The sequence below is a fragment of the Lates calcarifer genome, linkage group LG21 (assembly GCF_001640805.2).
Source record: "Lates calcarifer isolate ASB-BC8 linkage group LG21, TLL_Latcal_v3, whole genome shotgun sequence".
Taxonomy (NCBI): Eukaryota; Metazoa; Chordata; class Actinopteri; family Centropomidae; genus Lates; species Lates calcarifer.
Window position 1 is genome coordinate 8,358,022 of NC_066853.1, and position 22,413 is coordinate 8,380,434.

General features: G+C 40.5%; 3 protein-coding genes across 3 annotated transcripts; 2 read left to right on the forward strand and 1 right to left on the reverse strand.

Moving 5' to 3' along the window:
- The first annotated feature begins 152 nt into the window (after positions 1 to 152).
- Positions 153 to 5,178, forward strand: lamtor1 (late endosomal/lysosomal adaptor, MAPK and MTOR activator 1). The gene is made up of 5 exons (XM_018681580.2): positions 153 to 406; positions 1,622 to 1,764; positions 1,873 to 1,950; positions 2,621 to 2,744; positions 3,099 to 5,178. Exons 1-5 carry the CDS (start codon positions 365 to 367, stop codon positions 3,189 to 3,191), a joined length of 480 nt encoding a protein of 159 aa, XP_018537096.1. The 5' UTR covers positions 153 to 364; the 3' UTR covers positions 3,192 to 5,178.
- Positions 5,119 to 7,799, reverse strand: lrrc51 (leucine rich repeat containing 51). Its single transcript, XM_018681578.2, has 5 exons — positions 7,387 to 7,799; positions 7,113 to 7,191; positions 6,516 to 6,721; positions 6,179 to 6,327; positions 5,119 to 5,570 (listed from the first exon to the last, which is right to left on the reverse strand). The coding sequence occupies exons 2-5, from the start codon at positions 7,162 to 7,164 to the stop codon at positions 5,435 to 5,437; spliced, it is 543 nt and encodes a 180-aa protein (XP_018537094.1). The 5' UTR covers positions 7,165 to 7,191; positions 7,387 to 7,799; the 3' UTR covers positions 5,119 to 5,434.
- Positions 7,800 to 8,019: 220 nt separating this feature from the next.
- Positions 8,020 to 22,108, forward strand: numa1 (nuclear mitotic apparatus protein 1). The gene is given in 27 exon segments (XM_018681577.2): positions 8,020 to 8,142; positions 8,267 to 8,339; positions 8,452 to 8,537; positions 8,726 to 8,799; positions 9,206 to 9,294; positions 9,376 to 9,450; positions 9,560 to 9,653; positions 9,784 to 9,943; positions 10,091 to 10,230; positions 10,452 to 10,563; positions 10,874 to 10,991; positions 11,268 to 11,408; positions 11,636 to 11,749; positions 11,901 to 13,331; positions 13,333 to 14,094; positions 14,097 to 16,076; positions 16,339 to 16,548; positions 16,730 to 16,911; positions 17,108 to 17,245; positions 17,476 to 17,581; positions 18,013 to 18,211; positions 18,822 to 18,958; positions 19,357 to 19,650; positions 20,048 to 20,149; positions 20,279 to 20,596; positions 21,577 to 21,623; positions 21,885 to 22,108. Coding segments are annotated over 26 exon segments (7,152 nt in total). The 5' UTR covers positions 8,020 to 8,142; positions 8,267 to 8,300; the 3' UTR covers positions 21,889 to 22,108.
- The last annotated feature ends 305 nt before the right edge of the window (positions 22,109 to 22,413 follow it).

Consider the following 22,413-nt stretch of genomic DNA (forward strand, 5'->3'; position numbering starts at 1 on the left):
TGGCTACATGTCAATGTGTATCTTCTTGTTAACATGTTCTCTGTTTCTTTCTTTTTCATTTTGTTATTTATTATTTTATTTAACAGAACTCACGTTTGAAATTCCCTCCGTCACGTGACGAAGGCCATGACCGCTTCTCAAATACCGGAAGTGGTCGTTGTGTTGTTGCACCAAGAGCTGCTGTCATGTGATAGCTCGTCCGAGGAGCTGCTGTTGACAGTGGCTTCCTGCCTTTGGATGAAGCTGAAACAAAACCCACGCAGGGAATAAGTTTTCTGTTTGTTGGAGTGGATAAAAAAACGACTCGTTTCTGACGGAGAACAGGGGAGCTGGGGTTGTGTAGGTTCGGCCCTCGGACGCTGCCATGGGTTGCTGTTACAGCAGCGAGAACGAGACCACAGAGCAGGTAGCTGTTAGCCGCTAGGTGGCTAAAACTGTCCCGATAAATACAGGATGTTTTATTAAGAAACACGATGTGTGATATTGTTTAATTCGTCGAGGAGGTTTCATACATAAAAATGCATTTAAGAAACTGTGTCGACCTCGCCAAGTGGCTGTTGTTGTTCCGTTGGTTAAAGTGATAATGAGACATTCAGATCAGCTTTAGCTAACTAGCCTAAGCCTTCGGCTAAGGCCTGGTCCAAAGCAGCCTACAAAGTTGGCATTTAAATGTAAAATAGTCATAAGAGGAGCTGTGCAGAAATGCATGCTTAGAAGACAACTGTACATATGACAACATGTTCACAGCCACTTTTACGACCAGTGGGGTCATGATCATTTATGGCTTAGTTTGTTAAATTCTCTCTCCTTAAATCAGATTGTCCTGAAAAAATCTGGAGAGTACTTTATCGCTACAAAGTTACTTAACACTCATTTGTGGCACAGTGTGAATAGAAGTGACTGATATCCTGGATACCATGGTTTTGATTTGTTTTATGTCATGATATGTCACATGTCATATGACTCCAGATCCTTCGCTATTTTTAGTTTACGGAAGCAAGTCTGCTTTTCCCTTGCGCAGAATATTTTCCTCACATGCAGTGTATCTTATCTTTACAGTAGTAAAAGGAGTACAGTGGAAATAAGTACTTATCCTCTTACTGTGTTATACTCATATAATGTGTATTAGATTGAAAAGAAAGCCTTTCTTTTTCTTATTTGTAAGATAATCATCAGATTACCTCAGTCAGATTTGTGCTGTTTGTTCAAATCAGTGTTAACTTGATTAGTTTTAGTGATTCAATTGGAAGTCCAGTTTTACAGTGTACTAAATGAGGATTAGTTTTAGCTGTTTTTCAGGTGTAAGTTAGTTTAGATGAGGTGGGTGGTTGAGTAACTTGGTTCATGATACCAACATAACGCTTTGATTTTTGTATCTAGTGAAGAAATCACTTTTAAATGGTCACATAATCCTTAGTTGTTTAATTTAATAGTTTCAGTGTCTTTGATTTTGTCTTGCTTTATTTCCTGCTGAATTAAAAAATGAATAGATCAGGCACAGGCACAATATTTTGCACTCCTTTCTACTGTATTGAATTGCTGCACAGCTGTAACATAATTTGTTTAAATGTGAAGATCTCCTGCTGCTGAAATCAGTTATATTCTGATTGTCCTGCTCTAGGACCCTGATGAACGCAAGCCGCTGATCCCCCCAAACCCTGTCAGCAAACCCCCAAATGGGACCGACTGGATCACTACCAGCGTCCCCTCGGCGCGGACAGATGAACAGGCCCTTCTTACATCCATCCTCCACAAGACAGCACAGTAAGACGCTCTGTTGTGCAACCATAGACGAGCCAGATTCTGCATGTGTCCTCTGATGATGAAGCAGTAACTCAACTGGTTACCTGCCTTTATTTCCTCTCTTGTCAGGAACATCATTGATGTCTCAGCAGCTGACTCTGTCATGATGGAGCAGCATGAATACATGGACAAAGCTCGGCAATACAGGTATGCAAATGAGCAGTTATGTAACATTTATTATGGAAGAGTTGCTCTCATCAAGAAATGCTGTCATTCACAAGCTAAATCAAAGCTTTAAAGGAATTAGAACCTTAAAAAGACAACAGTCTTAGTTCACAAAATATTGAACTTTAAGCTGTGCTATAGCTGCTATTTGAACTTGATGAGATGCTTTTAGGAGTTATCTCCTGTATCTCATCAAATTAAAGACTGTGGGGAAGTGACTGAAGTCATTTGACCTCTGACAAATAACAAGTGAGTCAGCTGTATACCCAGAGGCATATACTGGTTGGTGGGCACACCTGTTGTGGTTGGGAAGAATGAAATTGTAAATAGTGTTTGAAATTTCCACATCAACCCAACTGCCCAAGAAGGAGGTGAGGGATGTGATTTAACAAAAAAAAAAAAAAAAAAAGACCTTTCCCTTCAAGTGTTACCTTAAACCTGAAATCCAGTGACACCTAGGGGCAATCAGATGATTTCTGCCAAACACAGCAGCTCTTGGATGTTTATGCTAAAACACAGGTGCAGATTAAACTGCAGGTTTTCAGGACATAGCAGTCAGATTTAAGAGATGAAGTGATGTGTTCTGGACAAAGTGTGTTTTAAACATAAACTGCAGCTTAGGTAATGACAGGGCATTGTTTGTTTGTTTCAGTACAAAGCTGGCTGTGTTGAGCAACAGTCTGCCCCAGAAGAAAGCCCTCGCTCTCCCCTCCCTCACCAGCCAGCCCCACCAAGTGCTTGCGAGTGACCTGGTGCCATACTCAGACGTTCAGCAGGTAATCATACACTAGCACACATAGAGGATGTGTTGGCATGTTGTTTCCAGCACCCGCATTACTTCTTGTCATGTGTTCTTTCCTTGTTGGCTCCATTAATCATCAGAGAGATACTGTTATGGAAACAGTATGCAACATGTGGAGCTGTGTGGTATTTCAGTGTGTGGGAGGCGTGACTAAATGTGTGTCTTAAAATAGACCTTAGAGATATCTAATGCTTCTCTGTTGTTACTTACTCTGTCCATCTAATATTATGTCAATCTGTTGTTGAACTAGTCTTTTTCTCAGTGAAACTGGGAATTTGAGTTAGTTTGCACACTCCCACATAAGCTCTGTCTTCTTCTTTCTTTGCAGGTGTCCAAGATAGCAGCTTACGCTTACAGTGCAATCTCTCAAATCAAAGTGGATGCTAAAGAAGAACTGGTGGTCCAGTTTGCCATTCCTTGATCTGCGACTCTGGCCTGCATATTGTTCCTCCCATCCCGCTCTCTCTCTGTGTCACTCCTGCATCCTCACCCTCCAGCCCACCCTCTATTAAAGCATCTTGACCCTTGTGCTTCTTAGCTATGCCTCTAACTGCTACAAAGACAGAGACGATGTAGGACTGCACCCAATGGTTGTTCATTAGTGTATTTAAATATGGGTCAGTGACAAAGTGTCATCATGAGCAATGGAAGATGGTCTGTTGTAGATGAGCCACTGGGGTGTGATCTCATATTTACAACAACAAGGCCTTCTCTGTATGTATTGCGTGGATCGGAGGCTTTGTCAGAACCAGCTGTGGAAAAATCATCATTAATCTTTCTTGGTGATCTCCCTAACCAACTGTCGTCTCTGTGTCTTTATTTTGTTAGTTTTCCTAGCCTGTATTTAGGCAAGCAAGGCTAGCTTTACACCCCAGACTGTTATCCAGAGGCATGGAAGAATGTACAGAATATTCACCTGGGACAGAGCTGTAGGCACAAGGCATTGGCTATTGCTATATACAATCTCCACTGGAACAAGAGAAACAGTTAATCTCTGTGGCATGGAATAATGGAAATTACCACAGTATCATTGGTGCAAGTACAGTGGTTGAGAGTTTAACCATTTACCGGGATAAAAAAAACTTGCAACATGGCTTAAAGTTAGCACTTCATGTCTTTAACTGTTCTTTAACTGTTCTGTCGTCCTGGGATGTCACTGACCATTCTCCAGTGTTTCTTCTTGCTCAGCAAGAAATATGTAGGAAAAACAACAGAGCCAAATAAGGGGAGAGTATGTTTTCTGTTAAGGTTAAGATGTCATCCTGATTTAGTAGGTGGTAATGCTACAGTTCTGATGTATGCTGGCAAGATCTGGTTATCAGACATCCCACAGGAATCTGGTGTCACCTTACATCAACATGAACCAGTAAATTAACCTGACTTGAGTAAATTTCATCGTCATTTTGCAAAAATGTTTTAAAAAGATTGGATTGGTGATTTGTTTTCCAGTGTGTAATCTATTACTCTAGTTGAGTGACTTCTTCTTGCTGGTGTCTGGTAGTGGCTGAGGATGCAAACACAACCAGAGTGGATGCCAGGTGGATCTGCTAATGCCACAGAGGGAGCGAGAACAGATGGAGCTTTCTTGGGGCACAAATTCTCAAGTTTACAGACAGTAATTTGTCTTCTGCAGTTTTCTAGCACTAAATTAATGAGCTAGAAGACTCCTTAAATCAAATCCCAGAACTTCACATATTTAATAGCAGTGGAGACCTACAGAAATGAAGGGAGCGGGCGTGTGGAGGATTGCAGGGACAGATTTCTTGTATTCATGCCTTCTTTGTACAGAATTTTCTGATCGAATATAAAAACAGATGATGGATTGTATGAAGTTCTTTTTGTTGAGAGTTCATTGGTCAGGATTGGCTGAGGTCTTGTGGTGATAGCAAACGTTTTTATGAAACACAAGAACACTTTTAAGGCCTGCGTTTGTTAGCTTTTAAACAAAGCTTTTCGCTGCAGATTGTAATATGATTGAGTTGTTCATATTAATCAGAAACTAACCATTGTAGCAGTTGTTGGGGTGGGGGGCGTTAACAATCTATGTACCACAGCAGATAAAATGATCCGAAACCTTTTTGTGATTATTTATTTGTGTTTTTAAATGTATATTTGCTCTTCAGAGGAGAGCACATGACTGTATGCGTGGGCAGGGGCGGAGAGCTGCTCTTGAGTTTCTAAAGGGATGATCTGCAAGGCTGTGACTATTTAAACCACGCAATTGATTTGAGCTTTTTGCAAGGGGTTCTTGGCATTTATTTTTTTCCTGTTTTGTTTATTACTCAGATGTGTAATACTACCTGAAATATGTTTGTAATATCTTAGGCTAGTACCAAAAAGTTTCAAGATTTTGGTTTTTGTTTTGTTTTTTTGGGTTTAATTAATTCATTAAAAACTTTCAACATAAACACTTGCGTCTTATTAAATAAATATTTCACAGGCATATATTTGGGAAGTAGTTAAGATAATCCACAACAGTGTCCAAATAATGCACAGCCCACACCCATGTTTGCAAAAGTATTACAGAACTTACATGCACCTATGTTATGTATATAAACAATACTGATATTTCCACATATATACAGGCAAAATATATAGGATATTTTTTTCAGCGGTGGATGTGGAACACAGGTCATTTGGGTAAAACTATGATTTCACCATCAGTCACTTGAGAGTGTCTGTGCTGCTTCTGGTGTGGTCATTGCTGTGATGCCAGATCTTGGCCATGACTCTCTCCTGCCGTGTCACAGCACTGAAGTCCATTGCCTTTAACCGAGGCAGAGCAGAAATCACACGATTCCTTAACACAGAAAGACACACACATTTAAGTATATATAGTATATGTGTCTTCACAGAAAAATCCTGAATGTTGAAGAGGTTTCTACTTATGTAAACTTGGCTCTGTGTTATGCATAAATTATAAATCAAGATCAAATTAAATCAAAAAGCTGCATTGATTCATGAGAAATCAGTTCAGTGGAATAAGGTTTAAACCAGCAGCCCTCTTACTGTGTTTGCTTGTACGCTGTGATGCTATGCAGACTAGGACGTGTAATATGAGCTTGATCTGCCTTTAAGCACCTGTTACAATGTTATGCACCTACATGCTTGCCAAGCAATGTCTCACGTAGACATATGCTCACAATATAACTGCACTACTCTTGCACAAGAGTAGTTCCTCCCTCTTCACTTCTGAAGTGTATGACAGTATCAGGTGCTGACTTTGTCTGTTTTTAGTTCCGTGCTCAACAAACTACTAACAGCTATGGGTTGCTGCTGGGTCACTATGGTCAATTATGTGGTTATGTTCTCATAAAGAAAACACAAAACAACGGTTAAATAAGAGTAGCTCACATGTAAACATATCATAGCTAAATGGGATGTGTGTGGTTTGTTTTTGGTCTCCACCTGTAAGCTTTGTTGGATTCTATGGCATTTCCATGTAGAGTTATGGTGTGTAGATGTGGCAGCACTCCCAGCCTGTCCACCTCTGACAGAATAAAAATGTTGTTACCGTGAAGATACAACACACGCAGCTCATGGAGCTCACATAACACCTGAAACACAAAAACACATAGTCACCCATAGAGCAGATGTACATAGAGTACATTTAATAAAAACAAACACAAGTGGTGCCTGTATACAGATACAGAAATCTCTCTAAAACATACAGCATCTCTTTAATTGTTCCTGCAGTAAAAGCAGGAAGAAAACACACAAAACAAGGCATGCAGAGAAAGCTCACATGGTCTATGTGTGTGATCTTGTTGAATGAAAGGTCCAGCCAGGCCAGCTGTAATGGCTCAGCCAGGAAGTGGCTAACAGTGCTCTGGAGGTCACTAAGGCTGCTGATATTGTTGTTATTGAGGCGCAGAGAGCGGCTTTGGTACTTCATCTCTGAATTTCTCTTTAAAGGCCGTAGGCCACTGCTGGGCTCCTCTGTCCATGCATCTGAGACCACAAGTTAAAAAAAATACAGCTCATATTAAGCATTGGCTAATGATTTGTTTGATCTTATGTAACATTTTATTCATGGTGCATTGTGTTTCAAGGGTATCTAAATGTATTGATTGGTGTATTTAAAATCTTGCCTTGTAGTTAATAAGTATCCAGTATCCATTTTAGCATCCAAAAAATATGATGATATGATGAATGAGGTGTTTGGTTATACTGTACATTACTTTGGTAGATCAAATAATTCTAATTTTATTTTAGAGAATAATTATGTTATGTACACTTCAGTACACGGTAATGTGCTGCCATTACAGCTGTACTAATATTATGGTGATGATAGGAGGTAAGCAATAGTGTAATTACGAGAAACGCAAAAACAGTGTACAACCTGCCAAATTGCAGATGTGTTTAAAAGATAAATCCACAGGCGCTCCATACATATTCACACCTGCAAAATATCCATTCACCTGTGGGAGGACAGTGACGTCATGTTAAATTTCAGGTGGGTTAACTGACAGAGGAATTAATCATCAAACGTCAGTAATATCAAAAAGTTATATATTACGTTATATTTCTAGTCAGATATACATCCAACCACACCTAAATACATAAACCACTTAGACCCGATTTCAATGATTGACCCACCTTAATTATGCACTCACCGCAATATAAGGTTGTTTACAAAACCTCGTATTGATGAAGCCACAGTCACCTGTCCGAGACACAACAACCCGTTTCCAAGGCAACGAACAGGTGAGTTATGGGATTTGTAGTTAAAGAAGATTACGATTAAATTGCGCTTTCCCACAAAACAATCTAATTATTTGGTGAGTAAAATTAAACGCCATGATAAACGCATGTGCAACAGTTACCAGCTAATTAGAGCAAATTTTGTGAGAATGTCTTGTTCCTTGCAGATTGGAGTCCTCTTTTAATTTAAGACCGGCGCACGCCGAAATTCTTCCGGGTTGGCGGATTGAGCATCCAGTACAACTATTAAAACCTGCTTGACCCGCTGAAACGTTACTACCAAGACTAATGCTGATACAAACATAACATGAAACAAATATAATAATTGTAATGTTGAAAGACTGCAAAGACCGAGTGCATTTTGAAACTTTATTTTAACAGCCCCGCCCCGCCTGCGTCCAGCCTGACCGCCCCGGCGTTAGCATCAAGCGCATTGTTCAGTTGACGCACTGCCTTTAAACCAATCAATTTCGCCTATTCGCTGATGCGTCGATACGCGAGAGTGGATTGGCTGGTTCATCTTTACAGTTCTTTTTGAATTTTGTGTGGCATCTCATGGACTGTTTATTTCACAGCTGTAGCTTCGTGTAGTCAGGCGAACGGTTTGCACCTCTCTTCAGAGGGCGAATAAATTCACAGAAAAGTGGCTAAAATCTTTGTCATTTAAGGTGAGTTTCTATGGATGGAAATATGTTAACGTTAATGAGCGCTGCTAAATTAATATGTGCTCATTTCTTAGCTTTGACAACGCTAGCTACGCACTCTCGTTTAAACTGTTTTGTTCTTTTCCAGTTTGAAATCCCTTTGAGATAAAGGGTCAGCCAAGATGACGATTAACTTGGGTGTTAAGGCTCTTCTCGGCTGGGTAAGTTCATGGTAAAAGTAGTTATATAGTGGAAATTGTTGATTCTAGCGAGGCTAATTAACGTTAGATAACTGTAGTTGTTTTGAACCGACTTTTAAAATGTTTTCTACAGGTCAACAGCATAAAACTGTCCGACCGAGATATAACCGCCGACGATTTACAAGATGGGATGATCTTACTGAAAGTTGTTTATATGATGTAAGTAGGAGCAGTGTGTTGAAATACTTGGTCTATGTAAACAAGGGAAGGGTCATTGACTGTTAGCTAGCGTTACACCTCATTTTAAACATGACCTCTTCTGTTAGTTACTCGGCTCTTGATAATATTAATAAAGCCTTGGAATAAACCTCCAATTTTACTCTTGTTTTGCATTTGTGTCATCTCAGTAAAAAGGAGCCCAACCCCTGTTTCAGTCATTCCACTAAGGATCGGTTCAAGCTCATTGCAGACTTTGTGGAGAGTGAGTTTCTTTGTCTTTATTTTCAATTCTGATTTTTTTTGTCCAGGCTATATGTTTACTGAAAGGGTGTCATGAAATCTCCGGTTTCATCTGAGGCTGGTAAAGGAATGAATGATGTGCCCTTGATGTTTTCGTCTGACTGTGATTTTGACAGCAAGCAAATATGCTGTGTTTCATAAATTGTCTGAGCTCTAGGTCAGAGTATGTTAATTCCTAGATTCAAAGCACTGTTTTTTTCTGACATATTCTGGTTGAAAATTGAACACCTTTAACACCTTTAACCACACCCTACAGTGATTTAGGGTGTGGTTTTTGTTTAAGTCACTCATTATGTCTTGCAGGCAGACTGATGTTGAATATTGCTGTTCTTTGAGAATGAACCTATCTCTGTCTTTTTGTTTATTAGGGGATTGCAGATTTAATGCAGCCAAAGGAACTTCAATATCTTGGGACAATATCAGAGATGGCATCAACCTAACTGTTGAAATTTCAAAGGTATAAGACTAAGAAGGAATAAATCTAAAACCCAGACATAGAAAAAGGCCCATTCTTACTCATTGTTTGTGTTATCACCAGGTACTTTTGTTGCTCGTATACCATGACATTATGAATGACCGCTGCACTCTAAACACATTGGACTGTGATGTAGAGGTAAGCAGAGAGCAACCACTGAGTTACATGGCATTTTATTCATCATGTGTTGTGCTGTGCCACCATTCATTTCTGTGCCAATTTTTATTTTCCCACTCTTGTCTTTTAGCGTGAGATAGCAAACCTAACCAGTTCCTTTGTGATGGAGAGCGAGGGCTGTGTTTATCTGAGCAATGGACTTGATGCCTATTTGGCGAGGAAACGTAAGTCACAAGTTTGTTATGTCTTAAATTTCAGAGGCATGTCACACACATGTTACTGCTGTATAACGCAAGCTATTTGGTTTGGATTTGACAGGCAAGTTCTAAAAGCCTATGTCTCCTTGAATTTAAGATTTACCTGTCTCCCGTGAGATATTTGAGCGAACAGCGACCACCTCTACCTCCAATGTGTCGACAATCTCCTCGCTTTCGGATGACGAGTCTCCCGTCTTCCACCGCACACAAAAAATCACATTCCTGGACATGCAAACCGTGGCTTCTTCTTCAGTCAGGTATCCCTGTGCATTTGAATTTATCCAACATAGTGCTTATCATCAACTTTGTCTAATACATATGAGTCACTCCTTATCTAAAGTCATGGGATAGTAGCATTTGAATTGTAATTCTTTACTTAGGCTGATATGCTTTTATTTCCACAGCAAGTCTCCACTTCAGGATATTATGAACACACCTAAATTTCAGATGAGGAAGATGCAACGACAGATGATCAAGGAGAGAGACTACAGAGATGGGTTGGAGAGGGAGCTGGCTGCCAAGCTTGCACTCATTGCACAGAGAGGTACTACTCTTAATTGCTTATGTATGATTAACAGGGTGTCTTTTGGAATAGGTCAAACTTTTTGTGTTCTCATAGCCTTTGATTCCTTTATACCTTATGTTTAACAAACTTGGGATGTCCTGTGTTCACTGTAGTTAACTAGATGTGTTCTGTATAGTAATCTTGTTTGCCTTTTCATTTATGTTTTTTCTTCAAATGAAACTTTGTATTATTTTCCTCAGAGTCTCAGATTAACCAGTTGCAGTATCGCCTGGATAAGCTGAAAGAAGAGCGAGGTGATCAGGAGCAGGTTATCAGGGCAGAAATCAATGATCTTGAGACCAAGAACAGCACGTAAGTACCCAGGACAGAGCAGTAGTAAGTAAATGTTTTGACAAAGTAATCCCTATTTATTAATTCATGGCAATATATCATTTACAGTGTGTACATTGTGTGTTCAACTTTTAAAACATTTTTGGTCAAATAATAATGGGAAGCAATGTTATAGATTTATTGCTCTCTATAGCTTCATCTTTAACAACAAATCTCACATTTTGTATGCACAAGAAAATATTTATTACATACCTAAACATATCCAAAACATTTATAGGTTAGTAGAAAAGTTATTGAAGAAGATTTGTTGTGTGTTTTTTTTTTGTCTTAGGTTACAAACGCGTCTTAATGAGATGTTAAAGCAAAATAAAGACCTCAAAAGTACCTCCTCACTTATGGAGCGTAAAATGGATGAGCTAACAGAAGAAAATGGTGTACTCTCCTCCCAGGTAATGACATGTCCAAAGTTTCTCTCTATCTTGCTGTGAATGAATCGTTGTCTTCTCACTTACAAGGGGATAAGAAGTAAGTAATAGTTGTGTGGTTCTTACATCCTTGAAAGAATCAACATGAATGAACTTATCTTGAAGGTGAATATGCTGGTGGTGTCAAGTCTCAGTGGGCACTATTAGCAACCCTTTCACATTAAACAGAGTCACATGTGTTGATGTTAAGATCAGTTTCACTCAATACAGACTAAAGGCTGCCATTTCATATTTTCCCAGATGAGATCAATGTGTTCACGGCTAGCCATCTTTGAAGCAGAAGTTGGCAGGCTGACAGAAACCCAAGCTTCAGCTCAGGAAGAGTGGAGAAGCAAAACAAGCCACCTAGAGTCTGAGCTCAACCAAGCTACTGCTCAAAAGGTAGCAGCAGAAGCTGTGTAGTAACTGGCTTTAAAGTATTTAAATGATTCAAACCAATCCAATGTTATATAACAATATCATGTTGTAGTTAAAATGTGGGGTTACTACAAAATGTCTCTTGTCGTGTAATAACGACTCATCAGACTTTCATGTGCAAAAAGAGAAAAGAAAAAGGGTTCTACAAAAAGAAATTTTTAACATACAATGCTAAACTCATTGTTTCTCAGGAGCTCCTGACTGAACAAATTCAGATCCTCCAGGGAAAGATTTCCTGTTTGGAGGATGAGATAAGCCGGGCCACTATGGAAGAAGTAGGAGAGAATATGGGGCCTGTAATGGAGGTAAAGTGCATACTCCTATGTAAAAACATATTATTTTATCAAACTGAATTCAGAAATGTTAGTTTAATAGACAAATATATTGCCTGCATTTTTCTGACAATCTGTTTTGGACTAGATAGCTATTAATTGTCTTCTCTTCTTAAATTGCCAGAGAGAAATGTTGGAGACTGAAATCAGCAGTTTGAAGAATAAACTGGAGAGCACAGTTTGCTCCCTAAAACAGGCTGAGGTGGAGGTTCAGGCCAAAACAAATCAGCTGGCAGAGCACCAACAAGAAATTACTCAACAGAAAGAGCTCCTGAAGCAACAGAAATCCCAAACGGAAGAAATTATTCAAGCCAAGGATGAAATTTTGGACAAGCTACAAAAGGAGATCGCTGAACAGAGGGCAGTCCTTCAACAAGACATACAGGATCTCAAGCTTCAACTGGAACAAGTTGAGCAGCAAAAAACTGAGCAGATGACCAGACTACAACAGCATATTGCTGTGTGTGAACAAGAAATTGAAAAACTAAAAGAAACCAAGAAAGAGAAGGAAGATCTTCTCCACCAGACTGAAGAAAAAGTGAAAGATCTTGAGACAAAGTTATCTGCTGCCAGTTCCCTCTTGGCTGATAAAGACCAAGAAATTAACGGCCTCACAGAAGAAGTTGATGCTCTCACAGATGAAACAAAAAAATTCAAAGACGAAATTCAAGCCAAAGAGGAAATGCTTGCCAATTTACTTCTGGAGAAGTCTAATGAGCAAGAAATTCTTAATAATAAAATCCAGACCTTAACAGTCCAAGTGGAAGACCTTAACTCGTCTCTCAAACATGCTGAGCAGGAAATTCAACTTAAGCAAGACCTACTGGCTAAAACCCAACAAGAGAATATCCAACAAAGGGAGGTACTCCAACAGCAGGTTGTAACCTGTGAAGAGGAGGTTCACAAGCTAAATGCAGAGATACAGGTCAAAAATGAACAGCTTGTTATGCTAAAGAGTGACACCTTGCGACAGTCTGAATTGCTAGAGCAAGAGATTAAAGGTCTAAAAGACCAAGTAGAAAGTCTTAATGACTCTCTCAGAAAGGCTGAGGAACAAGTTGAGGCTCAGCAGGAAATGCTTACAAAGCACGAGCAGGAGAGTGCTCATCAGAAGGAGCTCCTGCAGCAACAACTCTCTGCCTCTGAAGATAGTCTAAATTGCATGAAGGAGGAGATCCAGACTAAAGAGGAACAGATGACCATGTTGAAAAATCAAAGTTCAGAGCAGGCAGAGATACTACATCAAAATATCCAAGATTTAAATAAACAGGTGGAGTGTCTTAGTTTGTCACTGATGTCTGCTGAGGAAAATTTGCAATCCAAGGAAAATCTGTTTGCCAAACAGCAACTAGAGAGCAGTCAGCGCATGGAGGCACTACAGGCACAGATGGTAGCATCTCAAGATGAAGTGAAGAGACTAACTGCAGAGATTCATGACAAGGAAGACCAGTTGATTCAGCTAAAGACTGAGACATCGACACACTCGGAATTGCTACAGCAGGAGATTGAAGGTCTGAATGAACAAATAAAAAGCATGAGCAATTCTCTTGAGATAGGCCAAAGACCAAGTTCAAGCCAAAGAAGATCTGATTGCTAAGCAGGAGCAGGAAAGCACTTTGCAGATTGAGGCACTTAGAAAGCACAGCGCAGCTCTTGAGGAGGAGGTAAATCAGCTGAGGGAGGAGATTCAAACTAAAGAGCGTGAGGTTGATGCGTTAAAGGTTGAAAGCTGCAAGGAGTCAGAGGTGCTACAAAATGAGATCCAAACTCTGAAGGATCAAGTGGAAAGATTGAGTCAATCACTGAAGACTGCAACAGAGCAGGTTCAGGCTAAAGAGAACTTGCTGGCTCAGAGGGAATTGGAGATTTCTCAGGAAAAAGATAAATTCCAAAACATGATGACCGACTCTGAAGAGGAGATGAGAGGGCTTAGGGAACAGATCCAGGCTAAAGAGGAACAGCTGGTCACAGTGAAAAAAGAGGGCTCCGTACATTCTGATGCACTACAGCAAGAGATTGGATGTCTAAAGAACCAGCTAGATAATATGGCTGACTCTCTCACAAAGGCTGAGGAGAAGGTTCAGACTCAGGTAGTTATGCTGAAGGAGCAAGAGCATGAGAGTGCTCATCAGAAGGAGCTTCTGCAGCAACAACTGTCTGCTTCTGAAGACAGGATAAGGTGCATGAGGGAGGAGATCCAAGCCAAGGAGGAGCAGATGAACTTGTTGAAAAATCAAAGTTCAGAACAATCAGAACTACTACATGAAGAAATCGAAGATCTGAAGAAACAGCTGGAGTGTCTTGGTTCCTCAGCTGATGGACTGCTGAGGAAAATTTGCAATCCGAGGAAAATATGTTTGCTAAACAGCAACTGGAAAAAAATCAGCAGATGGAGGCACTACAGGCACAGATGGTAGCATCTCAAGATGAAGTGAAGAGACTAACTGCAGAGATTCATGACAAGGAAGACCAGTTGGTTCAGCTAAAGACTGAGACATCGACACACTCAGAATTGCTACAGCAGGAGATTGAAGGTCTGAATGAACAAATAAAAAGCATGAGCAATTCTCTTGAGATAGCCAAAGTCCAGGTTCAGGCTAAAGAAGACCTGATTGCTAAGCAGGAGCAGGAAAGCACTTTGCAGATTGAGGCACTTAGAAAGCACAGCGCAGCTCTTGAGGAGGAGGTAAATCAGCTGAGGGAGGAGATTCAAACTAAAGAGCGTGAGGTTGATGCGTTAAAGGTTGAAAGCTGCAAGGAGTCAGAGGTGCTACAAAATGAGATCCAAACTCTGAAGGATCAAGTGGAAAGATTGAGTCAATCACTGAAGACTGCAACAGAGCAGGTTCAGGCTAAAGAGAACTTGCTGGCTCAGAGGGAATTGGAGATTTCTCAGGAAAAAGATAAATTCCAAAACATGATGACCGACTCTGAAGAGGAGATGAGAGGGCTTAGGGAACAGATCCAGGCTAAAGAGGAACAGCTGGTCACAGTGAAAAAAGAGGGCTCCATACATTCTGATGCACTACAGCAAGAGATTGGATGTCTAAAGAACCAGCTAGATAATATGGCTGACTCTCTCACAAAGGCTGAGGAGAAGGTTCAGACTCAGGTAGTTATGCTGAAGGAGCAGGAGCATGAGAGTGCTCATCAGAAGGAGCTTCTGCAGCAACAACTGTCTGCTTCTGAAGATCAGGTGAGGAGCATGAGGCAGGAGATTCAAGCTAAGGAGGAACAGATGATACTGCTGAGGAAGGACAGCTCAGAGGAGTTGGGTTTACTAAATCAAGAGATCCAAATTTTGAAGGAACAGGTGGAGACTCTTGGTTCCTCACTGAGGAAGACTGAGGAAGATGTGCAGTCTAAGGAAAATCTGTTGGCTCAACAACAGCAAGAAAATACTCAACAGAGGGAGGCACTCCAAAGTCTACAGGAGAAAGTCCAACAAGTGGAAGTTCTGCAGGGGGAGATCCACTCACGCGAAGAAGAAATTAAAACACTGAAAGAATCTCAGCGTGAGAAAGAAAGCAGACTCCTCCAGGCTGAAGAGAAGCTTCAGATTCTCCGGACAGAGTTGTCTGGCGTCAACACACTCATAGCTGATAAAGACCAAAATATCAGCAGTCTCAGAGAGGAGCTTGCTGCCCAAGTTACCTTGGTAGAAAAAGCAAAAGAGGACACTGAAGCCAATGAGAAAGTCCTGGCTGAGATAAAGGAAGAGAACTCCAAACACAGAGCTGTTCTTCAGAATGAAATCCAGGATCTAAAAGGGGAAATAGAAAACATTTCTCTAAAACTTGTGGCTAAGGAGCAGATGTTACTTAAAACTCAACAGGAGTCTGCTCAGCAGATAGACCTCCTCCAGCAGCAGCTCATCTCAGTAAATGCAGAGCTGAATCAACGCAAAGAGATGCATGCTGCAGACCTCAGATTGAAAGAGGACGTACAGGGGTTACAGGCGGCCACTGTCAGGGAAAATGAGGCTCTTATTAAGGAAAGAGAAGTACTCCTGGCCAGGATACATCAGGCAGAAAAGGATCAGAAAGGTCTGGAGAGACAACTCGAAGCCATGGCCTTTGAGAAGGAGAGACTTGCTCATACCAAGCAGGCCATAGAGCGAGAGAATGCAGCCTCTCGTAAACTGGAATCTGCGTTACAGCAGGAGCTGGAAATACTGAAACTGGAGAAAGAAAAACTCTTGAAAGAGAATGAAAAAGCTGAAAAGATTGAGATGCTAACAAGAGAACTGCAGGAACAGCTCTCAGCTAAATCAGAGGCTGCAGAACACTACAAGACACAGGTTGGTGTGACCACGGTGCCCACAAAACATAACAATGCTGTTTCACTACTTGTATCTCTGTGTACATTTCAGAATTGCTTTCAGTCAGAAATGATCGATTCTCTTCGTCCTGTTTTGTATTGACAAGTAACATCAGTTGGTTTTGTATCTGTATCACAGCATCATGCCCTTTGTTTGTTGGTTTACCTGTTCAATGTCAGATGAGTAGTCTTGATTGAGAGACTAGCACTAAGAAAATAGTTCTGTTATCTCAATGCCACAGATGGAGAAAGCAGTGAGTCACTACAATAGCAAGAAGCAGCTTCTCCAGGAAAGCCAACAGGAGCTGGCTGATCTCAAGCATTCCCTAGAGGTTAAAGAGTGTGAAGTAAAAACTATTACTACGGAGAATATGCTACTACAACGGGATTTGGAGAAGGCCCAGACCAATGAGAAAAAACTTTTGAAAACGGTGGCCAGTTTGGAGGCACAGGTTGGTATTTGCATGAGGAGTGAATAGTGAGCATTAGCACATTTTTTCAATAAGATCAGTTACTGTAAAAAAAAAAAAAAAAAAAAAAGGGCAAAAAACTTTTTAAAGCTCAGGGACATAGACAGCACATTTCCCCTCATTTAACTCTGATATCTCTTTCACTACACTTGTTTACTTGTAGTTGGCCTTTGCTGACCGTAACCTGCGGGCACAGAATAAGATTCATGGTAAAGAACGAAGTGCAACAGAATTGTACTTGGAAGTTCCCAACACACGTTCAAGTATTCATGCTGGTGTGAAGAGGACCATGAGCTCTGACAGCCTGGACCAGAGCTCTCTGGAAGACTCTCTGAACAGCACAAGGTAAAAGACGAGTAGCACGAAATCTTTTAGGGCTGCACCTATCGATTATTTGACCGTAGCTATCTCACAATATGATAATAGCACTATAACACACATAAAATTCAGAAATTCAGCCAAGCAAAATCTTACACCAGAGGCACAGTGGGAACCTATTGTGATTGTAACCTTGCATAATGTTTTGTTTCTTTCTTTGCAGAAAACTCTCAGCACCTGATGAATCAAGCACACCGCTTGTTCGCAGTTCAGAGCGCTTGGCAGCCAAACGGCGTGGTCTACAGGCAGAGTCACTGGAAACACTCTACTTTACACCTATAAATGCCAAACAGATTAACAGGTATGTCACACAGTTGTGACAGTTTTGGTATCCCAAAGAATAGTGGGTGTTGTAATTTAATTGAGTGAATATAGTATATTAACTGTATGCGTTTTTGTAATGCTAGAGTTGCTTTCTGTGGCCTACATTACATTATTAGTATGTACTCACATTTGTTTAGGAAATTTTACACACAATGTAATGATTTTAGTGTAACCACAGTCTCCTACCTTTCTATTTTTACTGTCTAGGACCAGTACAGAGAGCAAAATGGAACTGGATTCAGCCAGGAAAAATCCAAGTTCATCTGTCAAACGACGCAGGACCACGCAGGTTATAAACATCACCATGACCAAGGTGGAGGAAACTCACGGCACACTGCATGTTTTGCATGTTCACAACACACACCCACTGTTGAAGACCTTGAACAATCACTGCACGTTTTAATAATCACTGTGGTTTCTTTCTCACTCTTTCTCAAATGTAGTCTTTATGCTGATGCAGTATGAAGTCATTGTGCATTTTGAGAGTTCAACTAAACATGATTTTTTGTGCTGTGCAACTCATATTTTCAAAAATGTGTTATCTTTAACTAAGACTTTGTTGTCCTAGTTTTTAATCATCACACTAAAAAATGTTTAGCTATAGAGCTCTGTGTACCCTGGAGCTTGTAGGGCGCTGGTCTCACTATGCTCCTGAGAGTAAAAATGCAAGGCCCAGATATTTTAGACTGTCCCCACACTCTGACTGCAGTATCATTATAGTGACTGTTTGACTCTGATCTTCAGAAAACCCCAGGCTGCAATGAAGACGATGAGACTTTCTACAGTCTGGCCTCAGCTCGTTCCCAACCAAACCTGTCCAGCGCTCACTCTGCACAACCTGTGACTATGGAGCTGTTTGACACACCTGCGAGAAGGACCAGCACTGCCAGCGACCAACTCATCGGTCTTCCTGGGTACAGACGGAGCACAGTCCATTCACAGAGTAAGTACATAGTTGGCTGACTCATAGGAGTTTGTAGTGAAAGGTGAGACATTTAGAGGTCAGGCTGGAAAAGGACCCACAAGGGAAAATAAAGGTGCATGTTGGTAAAATGAACCCATGGCTGCAACTAACTATTTTCTTAATCAACAATCGTTTGGTCTAGGAAACATCAGAAAACAATGAAAAGGGTCATGAGGTTATGAATGTTATAACAAACATCAGATATCAATATTAGCATGCAACAATGCTGCAAATTATGTTCTGCATTTTAGTTTCTTTATAAGCATTCAGTATAATTACCAGTATATTTTCTTCAGTACAACAGTCAATGTCAGCCAAAGAGTCACTCAACCTGTGTGACATTAGAGTTAGAGGTTTATGGTCTGGTTTAAAAGTAGTCTGGCTGACTTTGCACTTCATCACAAAACAGCAAATCAGGATGAGTGGCTCTGCATCATGCTGCCCTCTGTTTCCACTGTTCGTCAATTAGAGACAGGCAGAAAGTCAACTGTCGGGCCTTAGGGGACAATCCTACTAATTAGTCATTGATGGAAATGGATCGTGGTGTGCATGTAACGTATTTATTTTTTCTACATCTGTGTGACTTCAGCCACTAGTACATTCTGCGTGGGCGCAGAGAACGAGCCAGATGGTGGACCTGACGATTGGATGAGGATTGCTGAGCTTCAGTCCAGGAACAAGGCCTGCCCTCCTCATTTAAAGAGCAGCTACCCTGTGGAATCTGAGGTGAGTAGAGAGGGACACATGGAGCAAAACAGACGTATAGTTGTGCGCACATTAAAGACATAACTAATTAAGAGCCATGATAGTGATGAATATGGAAATATAATCCACAGGATTGTTGTGTTACAACACGAGAAATATACAAATATTGTTTTACACATTAAGCTCTAATGTAAATCTGGATATACTGGCTAAAATCAAATCCAGACTATTACTCACAGCGCTGACCAGTTGTATTAGCAGTTGACCTCTGAAAAAGGCTAGTGGTTGGAGAAACCCCTAGTATGAACATGATAAAATATTATGATGGCAGCTTTAAAGTTTGGTTTCAGTGTTCCATTTTTGTTTCTTCATTCTTTTCCCAGTAGTTTTATGAAATCCTTCTCCATCTGTTTCTGTAGACTGGCCGTGGTGGTGCATTCATTTTCACAGATGAAGAACTTCGTACAGGTGACCCGTCTGACACAATCCGTCGGGCGTCCATGATGCCTGGCCAGCTGCAAGACTCTCTCGTCTCCCATCGGCACTCCCTCATGCTGGGACAGTCAGGTGCCGCAGCCAGTACTCGTTCTCATCGTCTGTCCTTGATGCCCGGCCAGCTGCCGTCAAAAACAGTCAGCGTCTCTCAGCTGAGAAGCCCAAAAGGCACAAAACGGTCTTCATCTACATTGTCTATACATCAAACTTCACCTGAGGTTGGTTTGCATTAGTATGCACAAAAATATTTGTTACATGTTTTCTGTGTATTTCACCTTTATTTTCTTTGTTCAACATGTTTTTCTTAAGTTCCTTTTTTCTCTACTTGATAGTTATTTGTAATGTAATTACTGTTTTTCAACTGTAAATTATACTATCATAGTACATGTCTATGTCACTAAAGCGTTTCTCCAAACTCAAACAGTGATCAGGGTTTTGTGTTGGTTGCTTATTTTGTTGGTAATTTCAAAGCTTCCTCTTCAGTCATAGTCACTGAACTGTCACAAGATTACACACATGTAAATGTTATTAATGAAATGAGCAGATTTCATACATTTCACTTTCTGAAACTCTATTTGTCTGTTTTCCATATTTGTCTCTATCTCATTCTGACAGAAAAAGGTGAAGGCCAGCTGCTTCCCTCGTCCCCTCACACCCAAAAACAAGAACGTGAACAGTGGATTTGGCAGCTCTCAGCTTCACCCTGTCCTCAGTCCAGTGAGTGTAGTATATGCACACACACACCTAGAATTTATCAATTGAAAACAGACAGTGGCCCAAAAAAAAAAAAAAATCATACATGCTTCATTAACAGTTTTACCTGTTTTATTGTTTCTTGTCTGTCAGGCTGACCGGAGGCAGTCTATGATGTTCACTATTGACAACACCCCTAAAAACAACAACTACCTGAAGAAAGGGCTGAACAAACTGCGCAGCTCCACCAGGAAATCCCCAAGGAACAGTTCAAAGAAGTCACCTGCTCAAACAACTGCGCGCAAGTACCAAGAAAATATGCCCTCAGGAAATCCTCGTGCTGCAGTAGGACGAGCAGGCAGAGCTGGCAGTTTTAAGTCACCACAAGTGGCAACTAAAGGGCAGAGGAAGTCTCCACAAACCACCAGCAGGACTGGAAAGTCTCCTGGACTGACAGCTAGTGCTCGCAAGGTAAACACACAGTGATAAATCTATTCAGGGCTTTACAAGCCACACTTCAATAATAATATTTTTTAACATACCCTGTGGAGTATTCTGTCTGAACTTGATTGGCTCATGCCAGCATGCTGCTTGTTATATAGTGGCAAGGGTAGGAACATGATCAGCTTACAATCAAACAGCAGCAGGTGATGGAGATGCTTTTCAGTGTAGGACAGTACTTTTTAATAAGCTTGTCGTTTCGTGTGCTGAGCTGAAATGGTGGGCACCCACATTTGAAATGTAGTCAGTGTTTCTCTCTAAAATGCAGTCTGTTGAAATTTATAGCTACATTTTCTACCTCAAAATATCAGCAAGATCTTACTGAATGTTGGCAAACCTGCACTACTTATATTGCTCTTACACTGGTTCGTAATTACTCTATTATTAATGATAGCACTAATAAAAATGTAGTTTGTTGTAGGGCCGCAGCAGTTCAGCAGTCTAATTAAACGCTAAACCATGAAGTATTTTTAAAATGTGATCAGTGAAATCTTAGAATCAGCTCTGACTGCTAACCACCACAGAGGCTTTAACAGGGGCGACATGATCTTGTCTCTTTAAATGGCACTTTACTACCCCCTGCTGTGTGAAGGCATGGACATCATGTTACCCCTATTCTGCTTGTGTGTGGATGTTGTGATTACACACTATCATTGGTCATGGTTCTTGCTAAAGGTTACTCTCACAATCTAGTGCTAAAACAGAGGGCATATTTACGGTAATACCAGTTTACAAGCAGAATGGCTGCATAACATGTCAAACCAGGTTTAACGGCTGCATTCCATTTAGGTGTGGTGAATTTCCTGGTATTTATGTCCATGCTTAGTGGTGTTTATTTAATAGGCTGGAAACTCAGTTTATATTACCACTAGTGAGAGTTAAACAAATTTACCTGGAATGAGTTGAGTCATTGCATCTCATTAACTGCTGAATTTGAACACTGTTTGCAGAAGCCTGTGTCTGTAAACGAAGAAAACCTTGCTGGAAATCTTAAAAGGTCAATAAAAGTCATCTTAATTTAGTCTATGGGGATGTGGTTCTTATGATGGTATTTATTAAAGGCTGGTTGTTGGTTTTTACACTATGGCAACATAACTCACGGTGTATTTCTTTCATGTATCCACCTAGGGGGTGACATAATTTCCTCAAGTTAAACACTAACAATAAAACTGACTTTCAGCTTTTACTAAATGTTATATTCATATTGTATAAAAATTTCTGAGTTTTAGGTTTAATCAGATTTTTTTTTACTCCACAGATGATGAGGAGGATGAAGGTGTGAGAACTGGTTCCCAAATTGGATTTTTGATCGTCTACAGTTCTATTTGATCATACTTTGATTTTTGCTTTTTTCTACCTTCACAAAAACACTCTCATTTTTGTTGGGGTCCTTCAGGACTTTTTTTTTTATGATGTTGTCTTAATCGACCTTTTTCTCTGTATTATATTTACATGTTTGTTAATAAAAACATTTAAATGTCACATTGTGGAAAAGCCTGCTTGTCATTCCCTTACCAGTTCTCAGGTGAATCTGAGACTTAGTTAAGCTCAGGTAATCTTGGAGAAGAGGTTTACCTCATGTTTAAGGCAGGTTCAGATTTTATGAGATGTCTGTCGGGTCATCAGAATATTCCAAAAACACCACTGATGGTGAAATTGATTGCTTTCAGCAGCCTGCCCACTTGTTAGAATTAGCTACCTTTTGAATTGATTTACTATATAGAAAGTCCAGTTACCTGACATACATGGGTTCAAAGCACTTCTACTTGTAGAGCAGCTCAAATTGT

Excerpts from the sequence above, each read along its gene's own strand:
- lrrc51 (XM_018681578.2), bottom strand. The coding sequence starts at position 7,164 with ATGTATGGAGCGCCTGTGGATTTATCTTTTAAACACATCTGCAATTTG. Across the intron at positions 6,722-7,112 it reads ACACATCTGCAATTTGGCAG|ATGCATGGACAGAGGAGCCC; the intron begins GTTGTACACTGT and ends TTGTGGTCTCAG. Across the intron at positions 5,571-6,178 it reads GAATCCAACAAAGCTTACAG|GAATCGTGTGATTTCTGCTC; the intron begins GTGGAGACCAAA and ends TTCTGTGTTAAG.
- lamtor1 (XM_018681580.2), top strand. The coding sequence starts at position 365 with ATGGGTTGCTGTTACAGCAGCGAGAACGAGACCACAGAGCAG. Across the intron at positions 407-1,621 it reads AGAACGAGACCACAGAGCAG|GACCCTGATGAACGCAAGCC; the intron begins GTAGCTGTTAGC and ends GTCCTGCTCTAG. Across the intron at positions 1,951-2,620 it reads GACAAAGCTCGGCAATACAG|TACAAAGCTGGCTGTGTTGA; the intron begins GTATGCAAATGA and ends TGTTTGTTTCAG.